At 41.8% G+C, this 24,038-nt stretch overlaps 1 protein-coding gene across 4 annotated transcripts in view; it reads right to left on the reverse strand.

Annotated features, from left to right (window-relative positions):
- The window catches only part of RALB (RAS like proto-oncogene B), an 81,459-nt gene that overhangs the window by 12,875 nt on the left and 44,546 nt on the right, over positions 1–24,038 (reverse strand). For all 4 annotated transcript variants that reach the window (XM_050917188.1, XM_050917189.1, XM_050917187.1 and 1 more), the window contains exons 2-3: positions 4,595–4,755; positions 2,835–3,043 (exon numbers count right to left, since the gene is read on the reverse strand). In XM_050917188.1, coding sequence (XP_050773145.1) covers positions 2,835–3,043; positions 4,595–4,708 — 323 coding nt within the window. In that variant the 5' untranslated portion in view covers positions 4,709–4,755. The remainder of the gene's footprint in view (positions 1–2,834; positions 3,044–4,594; positions 4,756–24,038) is intronic.

Below are 24,038 nucleotides of genomic sequence, written 5' to 3' on the forward strand. Positions count from 1 at the left end.
TGCTGCAGAAATACCACTTTGACCTGTAAGCAGTTATTTTTAAGTAACTATTTGAGAGAACCAAAAAATAAGATTCTATTCTCTTTCCTGACTCAGCAATCAGAGATATTGTCATTTCAAAATATCAAGTGTTAAGACTATAAATTGAAGATGTTCCATAAAAGTGAGAGAAGCTCTGGGGGTGATATTCCAATGGAAGACAAAAGTCAGATCAATATCAAAATATACCACTGGCATTTTAAAAATGAGGTAAAAATACAAATACCTGAAGCATTTAAAGGATAATTTTTACCAATAAGAAAAAAAAATGAATCGACCAACTCACTAGTAAAAAGTTACCTAGGAGCACTGTCAAGGTTTCAGACTAAGACGCCTAAATTACTAGCTCCAAACTAGAAAACAGATTTTTTGTTTTCCTTCTCAGCTGGGAATATCCAAGTGTCACTCCAACTTCTGCAATGCTCAGAAGAAATAATGGGTCCACACACCTTAAAGAAATGCTGACATCAGGGTTTCTTATGCACAGACTAAAAGGTTTTGTCATACAGTATGTTGCTATACAAGACAAAATTATCTATGTTAAATAGGAATATTTTGGGATTTGCAGTTACTCTCAGATGATCTACACCAGTGCAGATGCTTGTGTTTCAGATAAAAAGATTGCTCATCTTAGTCATCCATCTGCTCATTGAGAGGAAGACTTGGTGGGCCACTTTTGTTCATGAACATTAGCCAGCAACTTAGACCCAAATATTCCCATTCCTTCTTTCCAACCGAACCCAACCCACAATTAATCCACTAGGTCAAACATGCTTTACATTTCTCTAGTGCTTCTTCGGCCTCTAATCAATTCTTTATCCTATTTTGGAATCTGCTTGGGTTTTTCTTGGTCCTTAGCATATGAGGAACAGTCTCTAAAAGCCAAGCTTTGCCATTCCTTTTAGGTGAGCTCCTAGTGCTATGTAGCTATCCAAGCAATTAGGTCTACGCTCCTATGCAGTTTCTGGGGACTGGACAGAAAGTGGGCAGGGCAACTTTCCATTCTACAATGAAAAACAGAGGATATCCTTGGGGTGATTTCTGGAAAGGTTCTTAAGAACAAACTTCATCTTTATGAAAATCATATAAAGCTCTCTCTCAGACTACCTTTAGCTCTTCAAGCCTTCTGATCAATCATTTTGTGATTAAACACAAATTCTGTAATAAAAAATGCAACATAATCCTTTTCCTAGGCTCAGCTGGAACTGAAAGGGTGCAGCTCCAGCAGCAGGGGCTCTCAGCCTTGCAGCGAGAGACGGAAACACTTGTGAAGAGTAGGGAAGACATGCAAGGGGCAGAGGAAGAGCGAGGAGCAGCTGGGGAGGAGAATGGCTCTTCTTGCCAAAAGCAGCCGCAGGGGTGGGGGGGAAAGGCAGTGGGGAAGGCAAATTCCATTTTTTTTTCCCCTCTTCCCTTCGGCAGCGCTCCAGTCTTTTTTTCCCTCTCTTTTTGCGCTTCCACGCCGCTCTGGCCACTTTTGTTTTTTTTATTATTTGCGCGCTTGGGGCTGCCGGAGCCACCTTATGATCGCGTTATATCTGAATTCACGTTACTGCAGGGCGCGTTATATCGGGGTTTCCCTGTACTACATAAACTTCACATACAATTCAACGGGAATTAAGGTTCAACCGATCAAGACTTCTTAAATACCACCTCTCAAGGCATACAGTGTTCAAAACATATCGTAATCATATCACAGTGGTGAATATATTTTGAGGCACAGTATCTGTGTATGTACATTTTACAGGTCCATGGATAAGAGGAACTTGCTTGAATTCACTGTTTGTTAATGGACTTGCAAGCAAGGGCAAGAAAACTTGCAAATAGACTAAGAGGGATGCATAGGATGTCAGTGACTTGAACACTGAAGGGTAAGAATAGCTGATTGTTCAAAAAGGGAGAGCCAGGTACCAAAACCCAGAGACGGTGGATAGGAAGGAGTTAGGAGGGCTATCATGGGTGCATTGGGGTGAGAGAGTTAGAGTCTGAAGGAGTGTTGTTCAAAAGAGGAATGGAAAGAAATGCTTGAAAGTGGCATGAGGAGTCCTTCCTGGGAATGATACTATGGTTGACCTCTTGCCTTGAATGGACAAATCAAGAGAAGCCCCTTCTTCAGAGCCTACAGCACTACACTTTGTGGGAAAAGTGCCAGGCCCCACTGCATCTGAACAAGTCTACCCCAGCATGGGACGCAGCTCTGAATCTCTTGACAAAGCCACTGGCACTTCATGCATGCACAGACATGTGCAAAGACTATTAGGCCTGTTTTGCTTTCTTTTGGGCAGAGCGCCTTCAGGATACACCTGACATCAGAGGTAGCTGTACCTTTTGTAGTGTATGTATGTGGGGAATGGGGAAAAAGAGTGGCAAATAGAGATGGAACAATAAATGATCTGCTGGCTGTGAAAAACTAGCCCAAGTAACTGAACTAGTACAGAAGACAAAAGAAAAACATTTTCAAGCTACTTGGCAGGGGAAAATGGAGAATTACACAAACCAAAATTAAAGAATTGTGAAGAATTGCTTACTGTCCTAATATATAAACTGAACTTAAATAGGGAAAATGGGTTGGCTCAGATACAAGATTTCTGATGTCTTACACTCAATGTTCTGTTTGTTTATGCAAATCAGGAGCAGCAAGTTTACCTTTTCATCCTTTACCCATTACTGAGCTTCAAACAAACATTCCATATTCATGTTATCAAACCTACTCAGATCTATGTAAATACATGCAAAATATCAAAAAGCACCTTGAGGAATCTTTTTCCCCCCCTCCATCCAACTACTGTGCTTACCTTAACTCTGCTGTTGCTGTAAAGGATTCGTATTCGGTTATTGAGAAGACAAGGAGAAACCCCTCCCCACTGCGGAAGTAGTTGTCTCGAATAGCTGCATAATCCTCCTGTCCCGCTGTATCCAAAATGTCTATCTGGAATTCATCCCCATCCAGAACTACTTTCTTTCTATAACTGTCAGCCTTCGTAGGTTCATAGTCTTCTACAAACTGAGGAACATAAGCAGCGGGGGGGGAAAAGAATAAAATCAACAGTACTCCTGACTTTTTCAGATGTGGCACTCCTCCCTTTGGATATTTGCTTCAGCGCATTCCTCTCCACTTTTAATGGCCGTTGTCAGCTGTATATATGCTCCTGAAGGGCCTTTTCATTTTAATAACTGTCAACTATTTAATACCAGTTTTATGGCTTTAGTATTTTTAACTATGAGAGCGCGTGAGAGGACTTGTAATTTTATACCATTGAGCCAATTCAGAGTCTGCATGCCAACAGAAGAAGCCATTGCTACATGGTAACTGGTAAACTATGAGTTTACTCCAGAATAAGCTCAGGGCTGGATGCTCAGCCAGTGTAAACTGATACAGCTCAAGAAGTTCTGACCTTCTCTCAGATGTAGACATTGGCACGGTTATAGTCTTTGTCACCTCATAGTTAGAATGCTGAAGTGCCGTCTGCATGGAGATACACCTTAAATCAATTCAGAAGCTGAAGCAGGTGCAGAACACAGCAGCTCAACTATGAAGTGATGCACATTGTTTTGAGTACGTACATCAGTGCTCTGTAATCTGCACTAAATGGCGAATGAATTCTAGGTGGGGTTTACGGTATTGGTTCCAACCTACACAAACATAAGCGACTCAGATACGCAGTGCCAGGCAACCCTACTGTTCCAGGCACATCTTTGTACCAACTGTGGTCGAGGTGCTCCAGCTGGGGTCCCTACATATAAAGAAAGAGGAAGAGTTGCCACTAGAATGTTTACTATGAGAGTAGCTTGATTCTGGAACTTACTCCCCTAATTTGGTACAAAATAGTCCACATCTGTTGATCTTTAGGACAGACTCCCAAGACCATCCATTGAGATACCTCTTGGGGGTTTTTAGTGGGGTGTATTTTAGTGTGTGTTTTTTCTTTTAATGACTGTTACCACAGAGTTTCAGAGTGCCTAGAGTAGGGCATAGACTATTTAAAACAAAACTATAGATTGCATTTTTCACATATTCACTGGAGTTGTGATCCTGCCTTTTAAACAGATGCACATGACTTCCCTGAGTACACTTGCAAAATTAGCTACAGAACTTAAACTGATTTACAAGACACCCATCTGCAACCTGAAAGCAGGCTTGAGCTCAGTATATTAGTACTAAAGAACTAGCATAAAGGGAGCCTGTAATCTTTTGTATTGTTTCTTCATCAACATCTGCCTCAAAAACAGGTAAGAAGAAGAGTGCTTACTTCTACTTGAATCCTAACTTGTTTCAAAAAAAACTCACAGTTTAACTGCACCAACAACACTTGAGACAGTGTGGTGGACTGAAACGGCTGCTTAAATATCCTGCATTCCCTATTCAACACACTCTTCGCACTTTGTCTTTAAAAGTTACGGAAACTGCATTTAATCCCTGGATAGACTGCATCAGACTTTCCTGATGTGCCAAACATCTTTAGAAGAATTTTACTCATTGCACAAGGAAAATCCAGCAGAATGACTGTCAATTATTCATGGAGCTTAACAAGAAATTTGTGCTAACTCTTCTTACCTCATCATACATGAACTGAAGTGTAAGTGCTGATTTGCCCACACCTCCACTGCCAACCATGATTACTTTGTGCAGGGCCATAGAACTCTGGTTCTTGTTCTTGTTGGCAGCCATCGTCTTGGTTATCTACAGTTGTCAAGTGCCAACAGCTAATTTAAGAGCTGCAGGAAAAAAGACAGAAGTAGTCACATAAATGAAGTATACAATCTTTAGTAAGTTTGTACATGGAATATAACAGCATCTTTGGTGTTACAGAGACAAAAACACTGCTAAACACTTCTAGCAATCAAAAAAAGAAGTTATCACATTGGAAGCGTCTGCACATGGTATGGCTGAATCAGTTTGCATGTTTTCTTACTACACTACATTTAATTTAGGATAACCCATTCCATTTATTATAAGCATACGTTTTAACTGTGTTGTCAGAAATAGGAACCAGTATTATAGGCCTGTTGATAAACAGACTCAAAGTCTGAAAAGAACAACTTTCAAGAAGTGGTGATAAAGTCTCAATTCAAAAGAGTTTAATCCAAAAAAACCTAAAACCTAAAAAAACAATCTTATCTTCTGGACAGGGACTACACATGAGAAATTTTCTGTGGAGAGGAGACTTCTGCCTCTTCCTCTTCCACCTAAAAGGTAGAAGAATGGTCAAGATCATGCTTATAATAAACTATAAAGATACTGTGACACTATTAACACCTTCCTAAAGTATTTCTTCTCAATATTTTGCTCTTTACAGCCTATAATCTGACAGTAGTGCTATGCCTTAGAGCTCCTTAAAAATAATGGGATTACTTTTGCTGTTATTATGTACAGACAAATTAAAAGCAGCCAAAGACCAATAGCAAATCTTTGCAGACAAGACAGAAAAATACATTTAACTGAACATCTCTATTAGTTATGACATAACACTATTTGTTTTATGTAGTTCTGCCTTTGCTTTTTGATAATCTCTCTGCTTGTTTGATGTTGCAAGTGTAGTTCTTCATTCCCAGGTCTCTCTTGTAAACAACAAGGAGGAAGTGCTAATCACAGTGTGTGTTCCTTTTCTAAAGTGGCTGGCTACAATAAACCAACAAACGTACATACTTGAACGTGGAAAAAGTTACCCAGACACAAAACTACAAGCAAAGTAAGTACTGTGTGTAGTGCAAACTGGATGTTTAAGACTTTCACTTGTGACAGATGTTCTTTCAATTAATCCTATTCTATCACAGATTAACCGGAGGAAGGGAAGAAACTAAGTCCCACTATCTCCTGACTCAGATGTGCCAGAAGGTTACCATGGGGCAAAGGTGGTGGTGGTTGGGGGGGGGGAGAAGGGGGAGAGAGATAAGGTTTAGCGGTTCCATTTTCTTAAACAGGATGTAACCATCATCATCAGCTTCATGAAAATGCAGGGATCTGATGATAGGCCCAACGATAGCGTACAGATACAGCTCAGAGAAAATCCTAGATATTTCTGGCATCGCCTGTCGGCCTGTGGAACTAAGCATCTCGTAAGTCTGCTGACAAAAATCACAGTTCTGATAGACTCCACTCTGAACCATTTGGGAGACAGGAACGTGCTGATTTAGAGTCCAGGATGAATAAGTTGCTCCCAAACTAGGAACCAACAGGTTAATGGAATAAATATTTATATGGTCCAAAAGACATACAGTGCAATACAGGTATACAAGGACAACAGTGCCCTTATCATAAGGACTTTAAAATTAAGGGTTTGATCCTTGAAGTCAACGAAATCACTCACGTGAGTAGTGCTGCAAGGCCACGCCCTAAGTGAAAAGACATAAGCAATGGCATACGATGGAAGGAAGGAAGGAGAAAAAGAATATTAACAGAGAAGAGAGATTTCAATGAAAAGTAGCTTCACCAAAATGAGGCTGGTGTAGCCAACTTCATTCCAAGAAGTTTGGAAACACAGCTTTTGCGAGAAGTAGGACAAATCTCCAACCAGATAAAAGTCACTAACCAAACAATTTCAGACTGTAGTGTAATGAGGTCCAAGACGACCAGTATGCAGCAAAATAGCATGTAAAGGGACAGACTATCAAACTTTATGTTAATGCAATAGGAAATTGGGATTAACTGTTATATTTCAAGGTATTTTCATTGTTATAAAACACTCAGGGATGTTCTGGTATGTGATCAAATTACCGGACAGACTGAAGAATTCTAACCTTAGAATAAGGAGTAAGTTATTCCATGCTATGAAGCCAACTGTCCTTATGTTGTTTAAGAAACTAAAGATAAGTCTTGCTTTTAAATAAACAATTAGTTTGCATATCAGTTCCCTTATAAAACTGTACAACATGTAGTGTCTTGAAGATACTTCTAGATTCACTTTTAGAATGGGACAGCTGGTAGTAACTCCATACAGTGTATTCCACTAACACCCTATTCATTGTACTGTTATGGTTCTGTTTGGTACAACAGATATGAAGTCACTGGAAGAGAAGCCTGTTTCAGGAGAAACATCTCAGCTTCCATTCACCAGTACAAGACACCCTGCAAAATCATCATTTTCCTTTCATAGTCTTTTACAGCAATATGTTCAAAACAGAACAGTATATCTTCACAAACAGCCAGTCCCCTGAACTTGTGGAAGGCCCAGGACTCAGCAAAGGCAGGACACCGGGGGAGAGAAGGTGTAGGCGAGCTAATGAAGGCACACTCACTGTCCCATCATGCTCTTATGGTCTCTCTCATACCCTATACCCAGGGCATTTTGGGACACAGTTAGTGAATTTACAGCTATTTGGAACCACCCACCATTGACTAACAGAAAAATCTGATGGAGGACACAGTATCTAACAGTGGCTCTGCTCTGCATGACAATGTTGACGTTTCTTCAGGATGCTGAGGACTTAGAGTCACCTTTTTACCCCCTTGCCTCCAACGAAAGGAAGATCTGCTTGTGTTCCACTTGATGTCAGCTCTCTCACACCACCAGTCTGTTTGCTACCCAAAAGATCTCCTCTGTGCTCTGCCAGCCCTTACTTTGCCTTGCATGACAACAATAGGTGCACTTCAATCCCCGAGCTGCCTTGAAGCATTTCCCTGCAGTGTCAAGACCTTAACCATCGATCACTCTCAGAAATTACAAGGTAAGCTGTCCCCAAAGGAACAGTGCATACACCAGCTTATTTGAGCCAACTAAAGCTTAGTGCCAATATAACATTATAGCACTGAGATATATCTACAGTGAATACAATCATAAAATTATCATCAAAAGCTAAGATTTAAGAGGTCATGAATAAGGATAATGATAGGAACAAATTCTTACATATAAAACAAAAAAGTATGAAGTGCTTCCCAGATTCTAAACTTTAACATGCTAAAACCTTTGTGTAAAGTAGCTTCTCACCTAAAGCAGTCACACAGAGTCTCCAACCAACAAAGTTGGGATTCCTCTTACTGCATTCATGAAAGTGCTGTCCTTTTTGCTTCCTCGGTGAAGCACATAGAAGTGTTCTTTTCCCTCATTGTATCCCCAGAGTTAGTTAATTTTGTCCCTAGAGGCAGGGATAGCTCAGTGGTTTGAGCATTGGCCTGCTAAACCCAGGGTGGTGAGTTCAATCCTTGAGGGGGCCATTTAGGGATATAGGGCAAAAATCTGCCTGGAGATTGGTCCTGCTCTGAGTAGGGGGTTGGATTATATGACCACCTGAGGTCCCTTCCAAACCTGATATCCTATGAGATGACCCCTGTGGTTTATTCCCTCAGGTGCTGACCAGTGTTCTCTCAAATTCCCCCCCACATGTGTAATGAATTTTATGTGCACCAATATGGAGGTGACGTGTGAGGGCTGGGGTACAGGGGGTGAGAGCTCTAGCTGGGGGTGGGGCAGAGATTTGGGGCGGGGCTCAGAGCTGGGGGTACAGGCTCTGGGGTGGGGCCAGGGATGAGGGGTTTGGGGTGCCAGAGGTTGCTCCTGTGGGAAGAAAGGACTCCCCCCAGCTCTCTCTCCCTGCAGCAGCACCTGGGGGTGGGGAGGGAAGAGAGACAGAGGTGCCTCTCCCCACTGCAGCAGCTCTGGGGCTGGGGCCCCGGGAGAGGCACTCCTTCCCCTGGCCAGTCTAGGCTGGCGGAGGGGCACCCTGCCTGCAGCAGGTCCAGGCTGTGGCTGGGTTCAGGCTGCTCCCTTCCTGGCAGGTTCTGGCCGGACAGGTTCCCTGAGTATCTGCGTGGCGCTAAAAAGGCTGCTGCATGGCCACACAGCTTACAGGGAACTTAGGAGCTGATTTCATGCTGCCTTCATATGCTCATGCTGACATCATATGCAAATAGGCTTACAATCCTTATTTTACATGTGAACCAAGGCATACGGGTGAATATGCATCCTTTATCTGGTTAAAACCTCCATGTCAACTGTGCTTTGATTCAGACTTTAAAACATACTTTCCTACACACACACACACACACACACACACACACACACACACACACATATATACACACACACACACACACATATATACACACACACACACACACACACACACACCCCTCCTTAAACGTTATCCGTACATACATCTCACAATGATTATGAGAATCAGTATAACAAGTTTTTATTAGAGCTCTCACATGACCCTCTTTGGATAAATACTATGAAAGAAATGTATTGGGTGTAGTGAGTTTCTCACCTGTCAGGAGTCACTGTTACCAAACAGTGAACCCTTTGCCAGCCGGCACTGAGGAATTCTTAGGGTCACAAATGCAAAGAAAATCTCTTGCACACCACATTTGTATGGCTTGTGTAGGGGAAAGAATTTATATTATGCAATATACAGTGGTTTGTTTAGATGTTTTTACATATGCCTACATTAGATATGAGGAAGAAAGAAGCTAGTTGTACAATATGTGTGAGAAAACAGGAAAGAATGGGCAGTAAACAATGGCCCTTATTTGAAAGTGTTCCAACAGAAGAAGTCTTAAAGAATTTCTTTTTGCCTAATTACAGGAGTTAATTAGGCTTTCGATAAATACTGAATACTAGAAAGGAAGGCAGCTTTTATAAAAAATCCATATTTTTAATCAGAGTTTAACATACAGTCACGAATGTGAGAGACTGCTAAATGCCAGTGCACCTGTGCTATTTCTGCAGTAAGGTACCACACATTACATCCTTATAGGAGATATAAATTTTTTAAAGTTTCTCAGCACTAGAGAAGAGTCCTCCTCTGCACAAAACTAAAAATACAACCATGCCTAAGTATTAAATGACATTTTAATACTTAATGAGTAAGAGAAGGGTTCATTAAAATGTTTGCTCAATTAACATGGCAATTTATGCTAAGAAAAGTGTCAAATAAGATTTTGGATTTCACATATTCTCGAGGCACGCTCCAATATCCAGTACATGCAGCTCTAAGTCAGGGCAGCGTGAGCCAAGACGACGCATCATATTACAGCTTCATTGAGATGTACAACTAAATCCCTCCTATTCCTGCCTGCCCATCTCAAGCAAGTCACACGGGCTTTCAAGAACTGTATTCCTATGCTGTGCATGTAAACTGGGTGATTACAAGTGGCCAGTAAGATGAGTAACTGGTTATTTACAATCAACATATTTATTGCCACAGATGTTTGCACACTGCATACATCTGCCCACACAATTATGTGCATGTTACTTACGAAAGCCAATTATTAGGAGCCAGTGTATGTATGGCTCTTTATACCCAAATATGAATACTGGGTCCTTGCCCACAGGGCTTAGACCACCAAAAAGATATACAAAAGTGGAAATACTGCTCTTTCTGCAGAAAACTGTACTCCCAAAGGTGGCAGCAAATGTCATTTGCTTTGCAGTTTCCTCTTTTTTAATGCAATACATCATTTTGTTCCACCCTCAATAACGCTCCATCCCAAACAGCAGATTAATGTTGAAAGGCTTAGCAGAATTCAAACTGCCACAGACACTGTGACAGCACATGTGCAGAGTCAGTTAAAACAAGACTGCATAACACCTGCAAGTTGTGCAACAGGAAGCTATCCTTTAGTGAACAGGAGACCGAATGGTTTTCTCCTCACCCCTCTTTAATTTGTCTGGGGCAATTTGTTTTGTTTCAAAATCTCTACCCACTATCATTTGGTTGAAGTGTTGGGGAATGTCAGCAGCCTCCCTCATGAGAAACATTTGTACTTACAGACAAGATCTTTGGATTGTTGTCTTAAAAACTTCTTTGACTCTAGGTTAAGGCCATAAGAATTAGAAAAAGCAGATTCTGAACTCCTTTCATAAAGAAAATTAAACCTCCAATTCTCTGTTTTAATAAAACATTTGCTATGGAATTAGGTTCACTAATCTTGTTTTTGTAGCACCTAGAGTAGACAGCTTAAGAGACCTTTGCCTGAAGCAGTTTAACGCATCGTCCACCCTGCATGGTTATCACAAAGTCTAGCATTAACCTCTTGTGCTATTAGTGTAATTTCTCCTCAATACTGTTACGTTTCTAATCTAACAACATATAAACAGGTTTTGCTTTGTTAAAGAGTAAAAACAAACATACTAAAAGCATTTACTACAGTAACAGGGTTTCTGAGTTGCTTACACTCCAAGATGACAACACCTTAGAAAAAAGATAAATGAAGTCATAGGAACCAAATCAGATACAGAGTACAAATGCAAGAGCCATTTCATGAAACAATATACACATGAGTGAAAAGCAGTGTTCTCTAAAACACATTCTGAAAAGCAATTAAATCAACCTCCCCTGGAAGAGAGGGAAATCAGCACAGCATCCTCAGGAAGCACTTGCATTGGTCCAGAACCTTGCAGTTTAAGTCATCTGCCAAGAAATTTGTCTTGCTAAGAGGGTAAAGAATGGTATTAAGGGCACTATTCTGAATGAATATTCCCACAAACCATCCTCTAGTGAGAACAAATCCTGTCACTCCTTGCTGGGTTGGATAGTACCTACCAGCCATGTTTTCCCATAAGCAAATGAAGGTTCTTTTAGTGCAGGGTTTCCCAACAGGGGTCGCAGCTTGTGTAGGGAAAGCCCCTGGCGGGCCAGGCCGGTGTGTTTACCTGCCCTGTTCGCAGGTCCGGCTGATTGCAGCTCTCACTGGCTGCGGATTGCTGCTCCGGGCTAACGGGAGCTGCTGGAAGCACTGCCTGTTTGAGAAACCCTGCTTTAGTGACTGGTGAGTAGAGGACTACTTTTATGGGTATACCTGTCCTTTGATTTGGGGACAGCTAACTAAGTATATTGTGAAGTATGGACCACTAAATAAGTGAGTCTCTGATAGACCCAAAGGTACTTAAGAGAAACTTACATTCACTGCAAGTACATTTCAGGTTGATCTCAGTTTACCTTTAACCCAATGCTCTGAAACACAGCAAACGACATGTAGAGCTTAAATTGCAAGCAAAGAGGAAACCTCTTTGAATAACCAATTGTTAAGTAGGGAAAGACTAACCATCTGTGAGCAGAAGTAAATAGGCAGGTAAAAAAAATTTCAGTGATGATCTGAAGCTTTTCATTTGAAAACTCCGATTAAATTACATTAGGTAGCACAAACAAGACTTTGCCCAGGAAAAGGACCCTGAGGGGCCTCTCCCACTTGCTTCCCTGCTCTGAAAATAAAAGAGCTGTTCAAACAAAAGACCACCAAAGGGAGTGCTGGTCCATAGGGGACATTATAGTCTCACATGAAACTTCTGGCTTGTCTATACTTCTGGCTAAATTGGCACTGCTGCGATGAATACAGCGGTGTCGATTTAGCGAGTCTGGTGAAGACAAGCTAAGTCGATGGCAGAACACTCTCCCGTCAAAATCTGTAGTTCACCTCCCCGAGAGGTGGAAGGTAAGTTGGCAGGAAAGCATCTTCCGTTGACATAGCTCAGTGTAGACACTACTGTAAATCGACCTAAGTTATATTGATCTCAGATATGTAATTTTTGTAACTGAACTGGCGTTCAGTTCACTTAGGTCACCTTACAGCTTTAGGCCTGGTCTACACTGGGGGGGTGTCGACGTAAGATATGCAACTTCAGCTATGGGAATAGCGTAGCTGAAGTTGACGTATCTTTTTTTGACTTACCTCCTGTCCTCACAGCATGGGATCGACGGCCGTGGCTTCACCATCGACTCCGCTTCCGCTGCTCACCCTGGTGGAGTTCCGGAGTCGACGGGAGTGCGTTCGGGGATTGATATATCACGTCTAGATGAGACGCGATATATAATCGATCCCCAATAGATCGATCACTACCTGCCGATTTGGCGGGTAGTCTAGACGTACCCTTAGTGCAGAGCAGCCCATAGTGCTTGCTGCACAAGAGCTACTGGATTCCATTACTGATCTTCTGAAAACTCTTGCCAGATCACTTTTTTCAATGTAAGTTAGCCTCCCAATGATTGCCTAGTTGGTTTAATATTCCAAGACTGCTCACAGAGTTTCCTAAACCCAACCCTAAGGAGTAAAACAAAAACAAAACAAAAAACCTACAAATCACAGAACTACCGTGACACTTGCAAACCATCCCTCTGCTCATAAATTACACCCCTTTGTGTACCCTTTGTCTTGTTCATTTGGATTGTAAACTCTTCAGGGTAAGGCCTGTCTATTACTCATCTTTGTACAGAGCCTAGCACAACAGGGCTCCACTCTAGGATGCCTCCTAAGAACTACTGTAATATAAACAGGAGAAAGAAAAAATGAGGGCAGTGTCATAAACAGAGTATTAAGGGTTAATGTCTCTTATACCTGTAAAGGGTTACAAGCAGGAAACTGGACACATGACCAGAAGACCAATCAGAAGACTAGATACTTTTAAATTCGGGTGGAGGGAAGTTTCGGTGTGAGTTCTTTGTTCTTCTCTCGGAGGGTCTGAGAGAGACCAGACATTACTACAGGCTCTCTAAGTCTCTTTTCAAGTAGTGAGTAAAAAACAGGCGGTTTAGGGGTTTTTTAAAATTGTTTTACTCTATTTGCAATTGCGGATCTGGCTGGTTAACTTTTATATGTGTAGTTGCTGGGAATATTTTGATTTGTATTGGTACTGGGGGGAAGTCTCTTTCTGGTATCTGTAAGCTATAGGACCCTGTATGTTGACATCTTGAAGTTACAGAGATAATTCTTTACTTTTTCCTTTCTTTTATTAAAAGATTTCTTTTTAGAGAACCTGATTGATTGTTTTTTGTCTGTTTCCCTTGTTTTATCCCAGGGGATTGGGATAACTCACCAGGACGGGTGGGGAGACGGGAGGGGGAGAGATAAAATCTCTCTCTGTTTTCCTTGAATCTGTTTGCCTCTTTGTGGAAGGGAAGGGAGATGCTTCTCTGTACGGTGATTTAAGAGGTTAGATCAGTATCTCAGGATAGCCCAGGGAGGGAAGTTCTGAGAGGGGGAAGGTGGGGGAATGGTTTATTTCTCCTTGTTTTAAGAACCCAAGGGGTCTGGGTTCTTGGGGTCCCCAGGGAAGCTTGGGGAGGTCAGAGTGCCCCAAAACACTATATTTTTGGGTGGTGGCAGCCTATCAGATCTAAGCTGGTAATTAAGCTTAGGGAAATTCATGCTAATATCTCATTTTCTGAACTCTAAGGTTCAGACCTGAGAAAGAATGCTATGACAGGCAGTTACAGGAGTAAGGCCTTTTACAACAGTTGTTAGAACACCAGATCCGCAGTCTAGAGAACAAGTCTTTCTCCAAAATGATTAAATGACTTCAGAATGGCTCTTGGATTGTGAGGCACAGCATTTAGTTCAGCTCCTACTGTATAGATCTGCAGAGACCTTTTTGTGAGAGCCTACATTTTGAGCCAGATTTTAACATGCAGCATCCCTTTTAGTTCATCTTTACTGAAAGATTCACATACTGTTCCATAAACATTAAAAAACCTTCCAGAAATACAAAAGCTTCTCTTTTCACCAGAAGTGTTCACAATACAACTGCAAAATATTTTCTTCCCAAATACTTAGCAGAAAATAAGATGAGTACAAAAAAAGGATACTGCAAGCATCAACAACTGTTACAGTACCTGCCCTATGTTTTACTGGATAAGGAATTTACACCACAGACCATTTTAAATACTTTTATAGCCTCACTAAAATAAATTTTAGCTTTTGTTCATTTTAACTTTTCTTTTGTGACTTAAGTCCATATATTCATATAAATACACCAAAATAGTTTGAACAGACAAGAAAAAAATTAGAATTTTGCAAGTAGAACAAAAACTTGGGTAAAGCTCTAAAATTCTACTTTTAGCCTCTGAATGCAATGGGAGAAACTGTCAAGGTTAATCTTGTTCTTGTTTTCTTGCTGTGCAACTGATACCCTTGAATGTTTCTTTTTGTTGCTACTCTGCCACTGAAAGCAGCTATTCTATGGTTTTTGGGTTTTTTAAAATAGGAATCCGGAATTGCATGGCCATTGACTGAACAGAAGTGCTTTGTTAAATCCTTCCAATACCTGCATCTCCTATTTGAAGATAGGATGTTTAACCCATTAGCTCCAAGAATAAAGATTTCATGACATCAAAAGCAAGTGCAGCAAGAAATCCTCACTTTCCACTACTAGAATGTTTCAGTGATCAGACCTCGGCAGCAATTATAATACTTAGGCCCTGTCTACACAGGCAAGTTTCTGTGCAGTAAAGCAGCTGTCTGTGCTGTAACTCCCGAGGTACACACACTGCCCAGCCACTCAGTGCGCAGAAACAGTGCAGTTGTAGTGTTTTAAAAAAAATAAACCCACCCCACCGAGAGGTGTACAGCTTTCTGCGCTGGGGCTACAGCGCTGAGGTGCCAGTGTAGACACCGGGGTCGATTACACCTCCGGGAGGTGTCCCACAATACCTGTTCTCACCTCTCTGGTCATTGGTGTGAATTCTGCTGCACTGCCCTCAGGTGAACAACCACCATCCCACCCGATAAATTCCTTTGGAATTTTGAAAGTCCCCAAACTCTTTGGTGATGCGTGCAGTGGTCTCAGCGCATCTTTCCAGGTGGCCAGGCCTGCTCCACGCATCAGGCAATCCCCCGCTTGGAGCAATGTCGAGTTGCTAGACCTCATCAGCACTTGGGGAGAGGAGACTGTCCAGTCCCAGCTGTGCTCCAGCCGTAGGAATGATGATACCTACAGACAGATTTCATGAGGTATGCCAGAAAGGGGCCATAAGAACGTGCCACAATGAAGCCATGGAGCAGCTCCTAAAGGTTATGGAGTGCCAAGTAGACATGCTCCAGGCTCTAGCTCTTCAAACCAAGCAGCTCCGCACCCGCCCTCCCCTGCAGCCGCTGTCACAAAGCTCTTTCCCATGCTCCCTCCAGACACTATCTGGCTCCAGTCCCCCGTTAAAGTCCAGTGCTGCCGACTCCCACTACCCACTGCAATCAACACCCATCCCTCTCCAGTTTGGCCCTGCTGAAGTATAGTATCGGCTGCACTGTACTCCAAAGGAGAAGGTTGGATATGATCCCTGAACATACACAAATCTTTAGCCACCCTGAGACCCCACCTCCTCCTGAGACCTTCCCTTCCACCATCCCACTCAGTGCTTATGGGGTTGACTCTCTCTTCCGTGGTTTTTTTTTTTTTTTTAAAGAAAAATAATAATTAAAGAATTGTGTTGCTTTGAAAGCAATCTTTATTCTATTAATTGAAAGCAAACAGAGCCCTGCACAGCAACAGACAATTCTGTTAAACCTTCATATTGCATCATCTGCACCAATCACAATCACCTCCGAGCATTACATGCACTGCACTCCCAAGCATAGCAACAAATATTAGTGGCTTTCAGCTTCAAATTGCTGCCTCAAAGCATCCCTGATCTTTATGGCCTCGCACTGCACTCCTCTAATAGCCCTGGTTCTCTGGCTGTTCAAACTCAGCCTCCAGGCGCTCAGTCTCTGCGGTCCAGCCCTGAGTGAAGCTTTCACCTTTCCCTTCACAAATATTATAGAGCGTACAGCACGCAACTATAAGCATAGGAATACTGTCATCGGCCAGGTACAACTTCCCATAGAGGCAGCGCCAGCAGGCTTTTAAACGGCCAAATGCACACTCCACCGTCATTCTGCACTTGCTCAGCCTGTTGTTGAACCGCTTCTTGCTGCTGTCAAGTTGCCCCGTGTATGGCTTCATGAGCCATGTCATTAAGGGGTACGCAGGGTCTCCCAGGATCACAATGGGCATTTCAACTTCCCCTATGGTGATCTTCTGGTCCGGGAAGAAAGACCCTGCTTGCAGCTTCGTGAACAGACCAGTGTTCCGAAAAATGCATGCATCATGCACCTTTCTGGACCAGCCTGCATTAATGTCTGTGAAATGCCCACAGTGATCCACAAGCACCTGGAGAACCATTGAGAAATACCCCTTGCGATTAATGTACTCGGTGGGTAGGTGGTCTGGTGTCAGAATTGGAATATGCGTGCCATCTATCACCCTCCGCAGTTAGGGAAGCCCATTTGTGCAAAGCCATCTACGTCTCGCACATTGCCCAGAGCCCTGGTCTTTCAGAGTAGGATACAATTAATGGCCCTGATGACTTCCATCAACATGAGTCCAACAGTAGACTTTCCCCACTCTGAACTGGTTAGTGACCAACTGATAGCAGTCTGGAGTAACCAGCTTCCACAGTGCAATCGCTACACACTTTTCCAATGGCAGGGCAGCTCTCATCCTCGTATCCTTGCGCCACAGGGCTGGGGCAAGCTCATCACACAGTCCTATGAACGTGGCTTTCCTCATCTGAAAGTTCTGCAGCCACTGCTTGCCATCTCAGACGTGTATCACGATGTGATCCCACCACTCAGTGCTTATTTCCCAAGCCCAAAAGTGGCTGCTCCAAGCAATCTCGTGTCGTAGCTACTACGCTTGGCGACATCAATGTCACACTCCTCTTGCCTTTGTAGTTTAAGGAATAACTCCACTGCCACTTGTGACGTGTTGGTCAGAGCAAGCAGCATACTGGTCAACAGTTCAGGATCCATTCCTGCAGCCCAAAGAGGCAGGGCGTGCAGTACACAAACGACTGAAAGATCACACCAAATGTGGACAGAAGCACAGGGATTGCTGGGCTGTGAAGCAATGCATCATGGGGCACTGGGACAGGACCCAGGATGCCCCGCGACCCGCTCTGCCTTCCCACAACTCTTAGTGGCAGAAGAGAAAGAGGTGCTCTGTGGGATAGCTGCTAAGAGTGCACTGCTCCGAATACTGCTGCCAGTGCCCCAAGTGTGTACATGTTATTGCGCAGGCAGCTGACACTGTGAACACACAACAGCCATTTCCCTTCAACACTCGCTGAGCGGTGCTGTAACTCCCAGTGCTGTAACTCTGCCAGCATAGACATGCCCTTAGTTACATTAGAGTAATCAGACTGTGTAGTACTTCCAGTTGGTGGGTCATTCATAGGTTAAGTATGCCAAAAGCTGTAACTCAATACACACTCTTAATGAGAGACACACAAGTCTTGACTTTGCATGAAGCACAAGCCCAAAGCTGAAATGCCTCTACCATACAAGAATTACCTATATGCCCTGCAATCAATGCACAGTGCATTCTAAAGCGGTTTTAGAACATGCCTGAAGAAGTTAACTTTACATGTTAGGCAGATATCTTTTGTACCATGAGACATTGTTTATAGCAGAAGGATAGAACATACAAACTGTCAGAAAGCTATAGTTTAGGATCTATGCTTTAATCAACTTAGTTCATTAAAGCAGGTGCTGGTTCAAAAGGAATGATTACAAAAATGTCATTAAAGGAAAGTATCAGCACAGCCCAAGTTAAAGTATTCAATCTCCTTTTTTTTTTTAAAAGAAGAAAACAAAAGCTAGTGTACATTAATACTTTTAAAATATTTTATATAAGTTCATGGTCTTATCACTATAGTGGTCTCACTACGATCAAATGGGATTATCTCTGTTCTATCTTGCTGTCCTGCAGACTCCATTTTACAGATATCTTTTTTGTAATTTATCCACATATATTCCATCAGTGATTTGGAATCTTAAGCAGATATACAGAAATTCAGTACTCCTTTAAGGGTGAACTCAATCTCCTGTGTCAGACTCTAGAACAAACATCTTTGTAAGACAGTCACCAACATGAATTCTGTTGTCTGACAGTTAGATGGCATCCAGTTTCTCTTTCCATAATATTGTTGATACTAAACCAGCTAGGAATCCTTCAGAGACAGCCGCTATCAAAAGACTTCCCACTAACACCAATATATGTCCTGCTCAATGGCAAATATGCAAGCTAAGCCAATTATCCTCAGGGTCCTTGTCCCCATACCTATATTTTAACAGTATATAGTAGGAGATAGTAAGTTCCATTGCTTTTTATAGCCATATAACAACTGTGACAGTCCCAGATGACTCATGGATTCCAAGATGCTGCTTTCCTTATATCTTATTCTACATCAGATTGTTATACTGGCAGCTCTCTGATAATTACGATACTTGAAAAAACTTACGAAGGTGTAGTCATCTAGTCTTTCCAGAAAGAGCTTCATTACATGGATACAACAGATAATCTTAATTAGCCAACATGGATCCCCAAATTTGGGTCATGAAAGAAAACTTCCTTTAAGTACAGGCATTAAAATGCTGGGATATGTAGGTAACATCTACCCTTGACACAGGGCCAGCTCCACCTTTTTTGCCGCCCCAAACAGCGAAGCCAAAAAAAAAGTTACAGCCGTGAATGCTGGCACTTTGGTGACAGCTCAATCGTGCCGCTTCATTCTTCAGCAGCAAGTCCTTTGCTCTGACAGGGATTGAGGGACCCACTGCCGAACTGCCATCGAAGACCTGGACCTGCCGCCACTTTCCATTGGCCACCCCAAGCACCTGCTTCATTCGCTGGTGCCTGGAGCCGGCCCTACTTTGACAAACTGAAAGTAAATTTTCTTTATCTAGTCAAGAAATACAACACAGTTAATGAATAGACTACACTGTTTTACTTTTTACCCAGCTCTTGAATTTTACTGGAACTATTCCATGATTGCACCCAAAAATAGATCAGTTATTTTACACTTTCTGCATTAAACTGGAGCATTAAAAAGCATGCACTGTATATTCAGTCAGTGCATTTCCCCACCCTGAATGCAAAACAGATTTCTTTAGAAATCATGTGCTGAAATACGAATGACTAAATCTTTCTCTAAGCAGGGGTGCCATTAAAATTAAACAAAATATAGAACTGATAACAGCAGGCATTTACTTATGGAAACAGATTCATAAGCAATCAAAACACTAGAAAATCTTCCATTCCCTCTGTTATAATAGTTAATCATCTAAGACATCAAATAATAGATGTGACTAAGTTATGAGCAGCAGTTTCCGAGTATAATCTTGAAAGGAAATTACAACAACAGCCTATGAAAACTACAGTCATACAAAGTATCCAGAATAGATTTGATACAGGTCTGAAGGAGGGTTCCACATTTAAGCATCAATTCAGACTTTATTAGCATAGTCACCAGAGGTATTTTTAGGATCTGTTTGTCATCTCACACGGTCTTTAATATGAGCAATTCTAAGTCGCTGTTCTTTGATCTGCTTTCTTGGATCTGGAAATGAATCTTTATGTTGTATGAATTATGTAACAGATGTACATACATCCTTTTGTAATCTTCAAGAGTCACATCTGAGGAATGTCTGAATTCAATACTACTAAACTTTCATTTAGCTTCTCACCCACAGACGTCAAAGTAATTTACAAAAGGAGGGCAAGTACAATTAGTCCCATTTTACAGATGGAGAAACTCGGTCTCCTGACCATCTCCCATAAGTTCTCCTTGCTGAAGTACTCCCTCTCCAGACTCATCCTTTAGTGGAGGTGATAGAATTGACGTTGTACGAGTCCCTTTTGGAACAGCAATGAAGCCAGACTTCCAGCACCAGGTATTCCAGGTGATCTGCATAGGACCATGTGCTTGGAGGCTCTGCGCCTTGACATCAATTCCTGAACCCCCTTCCTCCTTACAGCTCTCTAGCATCTTAGCCATAATAGAGCCTTGTTACCACCAACTCCCCAAATTACAGATGTACATAGACTGGTGCTATGAGAACGTAATGTGTACTTCAAAGATGTGGTTTTAATCAAACGAGATTTTATAAAAACTCTTGGAATTTCGCTATAATAACCCTACACCTATAGGTGCACATCAGAGTAATTGGTTTACATTAGCTTAAAAGGCCCTAAGAGTTGCGTGTTGGTGAGTTCTAGATTTTCTATATGTATTCATATTATAACATAAATTGAGTTGAGAATATAGTTGCAGATATTCAGTGGATTGTATATGTCTGTAAGAAGCACTAGGACATTGTCATTAACATGTTAACTAATGACAATTTACCAGGTCACTCCAAATTCAGTTACATTTTCCCCCACCCACACAGAAGTTACAAAACAAATTTTAATGACTGATATACTGCAAGTATCAGAAGGGTAGCCGTGTTAGTCTGGATCTGTAAAAGCAGCAAAGAATCCTGTGGTACCTTATAGACTAACAGACGTTTTGGAGCATGAGCTTTCATGGGTGAATACCCACTTCTTCAGATGCATGTGGTGGAAATATCCAGGGGCAGGTATATATATGCTAGCAAGCAAGCTAGAGATAACGAGGTCAGTTCAATCAGGGAGGATGACCTTAAGGTGGCCAACCTACAGCAAAAAAACTTCAGGACCAGACTTCAAAGAGAAACTGCTGAGCTTCAGTTCATCTGCAAATTTGACACCATCAGCTCAGGATTGAACAAAGACTGTGAATGGCTTGCCAACTACAGAACCAGTTTCTCCTCTCTTGGTTTTCACACCTCAACTACTAGAACAGGGCCTCATCCTCCCTGATTGAACTGACCTCGTTATCTCTAGCTTGCTTGCTAGCATATATATACCTGCCCCTGGATATTTCCACCACATGCATCTGAAGAAGTGGGTATTCACCCATGAAAGCTCATGCTCCAAAACGTCTGTTAGTCTATAAGGTGCCACAGGATTCTTTGCTGATATACTGCAATTACTCTTCCAAGTACAGTTAATTTATCACGGTCTCAGTAAACAGAGCTGCCATTAATTTACAAGTCAAGAATTGGTGATTAGTAGCCTTATCAACACTTGATAATGACCTGTTCTGTTCATTCCCTCCGGGGCACCTGGCACTGGCCACTATCGGAAGACAGGATACTGGGCTAGATGGACCTTTGGTCTGACCCAGTATGGCTGCTCTTATCACTTAAATAGAAATGAGACACACTCTAGTTCTTGAAGTGTAACATTTCTGATTTGATATGTTGTACTGTGATTATTCAAGATTAGATAGATAGATAGATAGATAGATAGTGAAAGCTACTAAAATTCAATGGGGGTCTTGATGCCCGCATTATTTTAGCATGCGAGGGTGCCTGGTATTGATCCCGATTTATTTAAATCTTATTTTAGTGAATGGATATTCAGAGAATTCAATAGCTATTAGCCAAGATAGTTAGGGACACAACCCCATGCTCTGAGAACCCTAAACCTCCAACTGCCAGATGCTTCTACCTGACAACAGGGGATGGATCATTCCATAATTGCCCTGTTCTGTTCATTCCCTCTGAAGCATTTGGCTGCCAGAAGACATGATACTGAGCTAAACTGACAATCAGTCTGACTCAGTATCATAATTTTTAAGTTCTTAGACATATTCAGACAGACAAAAAATACTTAGACAAGTTAGAGGTCTTCAAGTCACCAGGGCCTAATGAAATACATCCTAGACTGATTGACTGATAAGGTATCTGAGCCATTAGCGATTATTTTTGAAAAGTCATGTATGGTGGGAGAGATTCCAGAGGCCTGGGAAAGGGCAAATACAGTGACCATCTACAAAAAGGGAAATAAGGGCAACCTGGGAAACTACACACCAGTCAGCTTAACTTCATTACCAGGGAAGATAATGAAGCAAATACTTAAGCAATCAATTTGCAAACACCTAAAAGATAAAGTGTAAGTAACAGTCAGCATAGATTTGTCAAGAACAAATCATGTCAAACCAACTTAACAGCTCTCTTTGACAAGGTAACAAGCCTTGTGAATAAGGGAGGGAAGCAGTAGATGTGGTATATCTTGATTTTAGTAAGGCTTTTGATGCTGTCTCGCATAACCCTCTCAAACAAACTAGGGAAATACAAACTAGATGGAGATACTATAAGATGGATGTATACCTGATTGGAAAACCGTTCCCAGAAAATAGTTTTCAGTCATTCACAATCAAGTTGGAAAGGCATATTGAGTGCAGTCCCGTAGGGATCAGTTCTGGGTCCGGTTCTGTTCAATGTCTCTCTCAATTATTTAGATAATAGGATAGAGAATACACTTATAAAGTTTGCAGACAATACCAAGTTATGCTTGGAGGACAGGATAAAATTCAAAATGATCTGAACAAACTGGAGAAATGGTCTGAAAAAAAAAACCAGGATGAAATTCAATAAGGACAAATGCAAAGTACTCCACTTAGGAATGAACAATTAATTGCACACATACAAAATGGGAAATGACGACCTAGGAAGGAGTACTACAGGAAGGGATCTGGGGGTCATAGTGTATCACCAACTAAATATGAGGCAACAGCATAACATTGTCAAACCCCACCCCTCCCACATTCTGGGATGTATTAGCAGGAGTGTTGTAAGCAAGACACAAGAAGTAATTTTTCCACTCTACTCTGCGCTGAATCGGACTCAACTGGAGTACTGTCTCCATTTCTGGGTGCCACATTTCAAGAAAGATGTGGACAAATTCCAGAAAGTTTAGAGAAGAGCAACAAACATGATTCAAGGTCGAAAAAAACAAGACCTAAGAGGGAAGACTGAAAAAAATTGGTTTTGTTTAGTCTGGAGAAGAAAAGAAGGGGCCGGGGGGGGGGGGGAAAGAGGCCAGGATAACACTTTTCAAGTACATAAAAGGCTGGTACAAGGAGGAGGGAGAAAAATTATACTCCTTAACCTAGGAGGATAGGATAAGAAGCAATGGGCTTAAATTGCAGCCAAGGCAGTTTAGGTTGGACATTAGGGAAAAAACCTTCCTGTCAGGGTGGATAAGCACTGGAATACAGGAAGGTTGTGGAATCTCTATTACTGGACATTTTTAAGAGCAGGTTAGACAAACGCCTCTCAGGGATGGTCTAGATAATACTTAGTCCTGCCATGAGTTCAGGGGACTGGACTAGATGACATTTTGAGGTCCCTTCCAGTCTTACAATTCTATGATTCTAATGATAGTTTTGCAATTTGAACCTAATACCTGTAGAATAAGTCATTCACATAACTTCTCTCTCAATTCCATGATATTTATCAACATTAAATGACTTGAGCATGATTCACTCACTCTACTACTGATTGTGGGACTTGAGACAAATCACCATCTCTACCTCAGTCACCCTATCTGTGAAACGGGGATAATAGAGGTGATGCAAGGTTAGTGATTATTTCAAAGGGCTTG

Source organism: Gopherus flavomarginatus, chromosome 10 (assembly GCF_025201925.1).
Source record: "Gopherus flavomarginatus isolate rGopFla2 chromosome 10, rGopFla2.mat.asm, whole genome shotgun sequence".
Classification (NCBI taxonomy): Eukaryota; Metazoa; Chordata; order Testudines; family Testudinidae; genus Gopherus; species Gopherus flavomarginatus.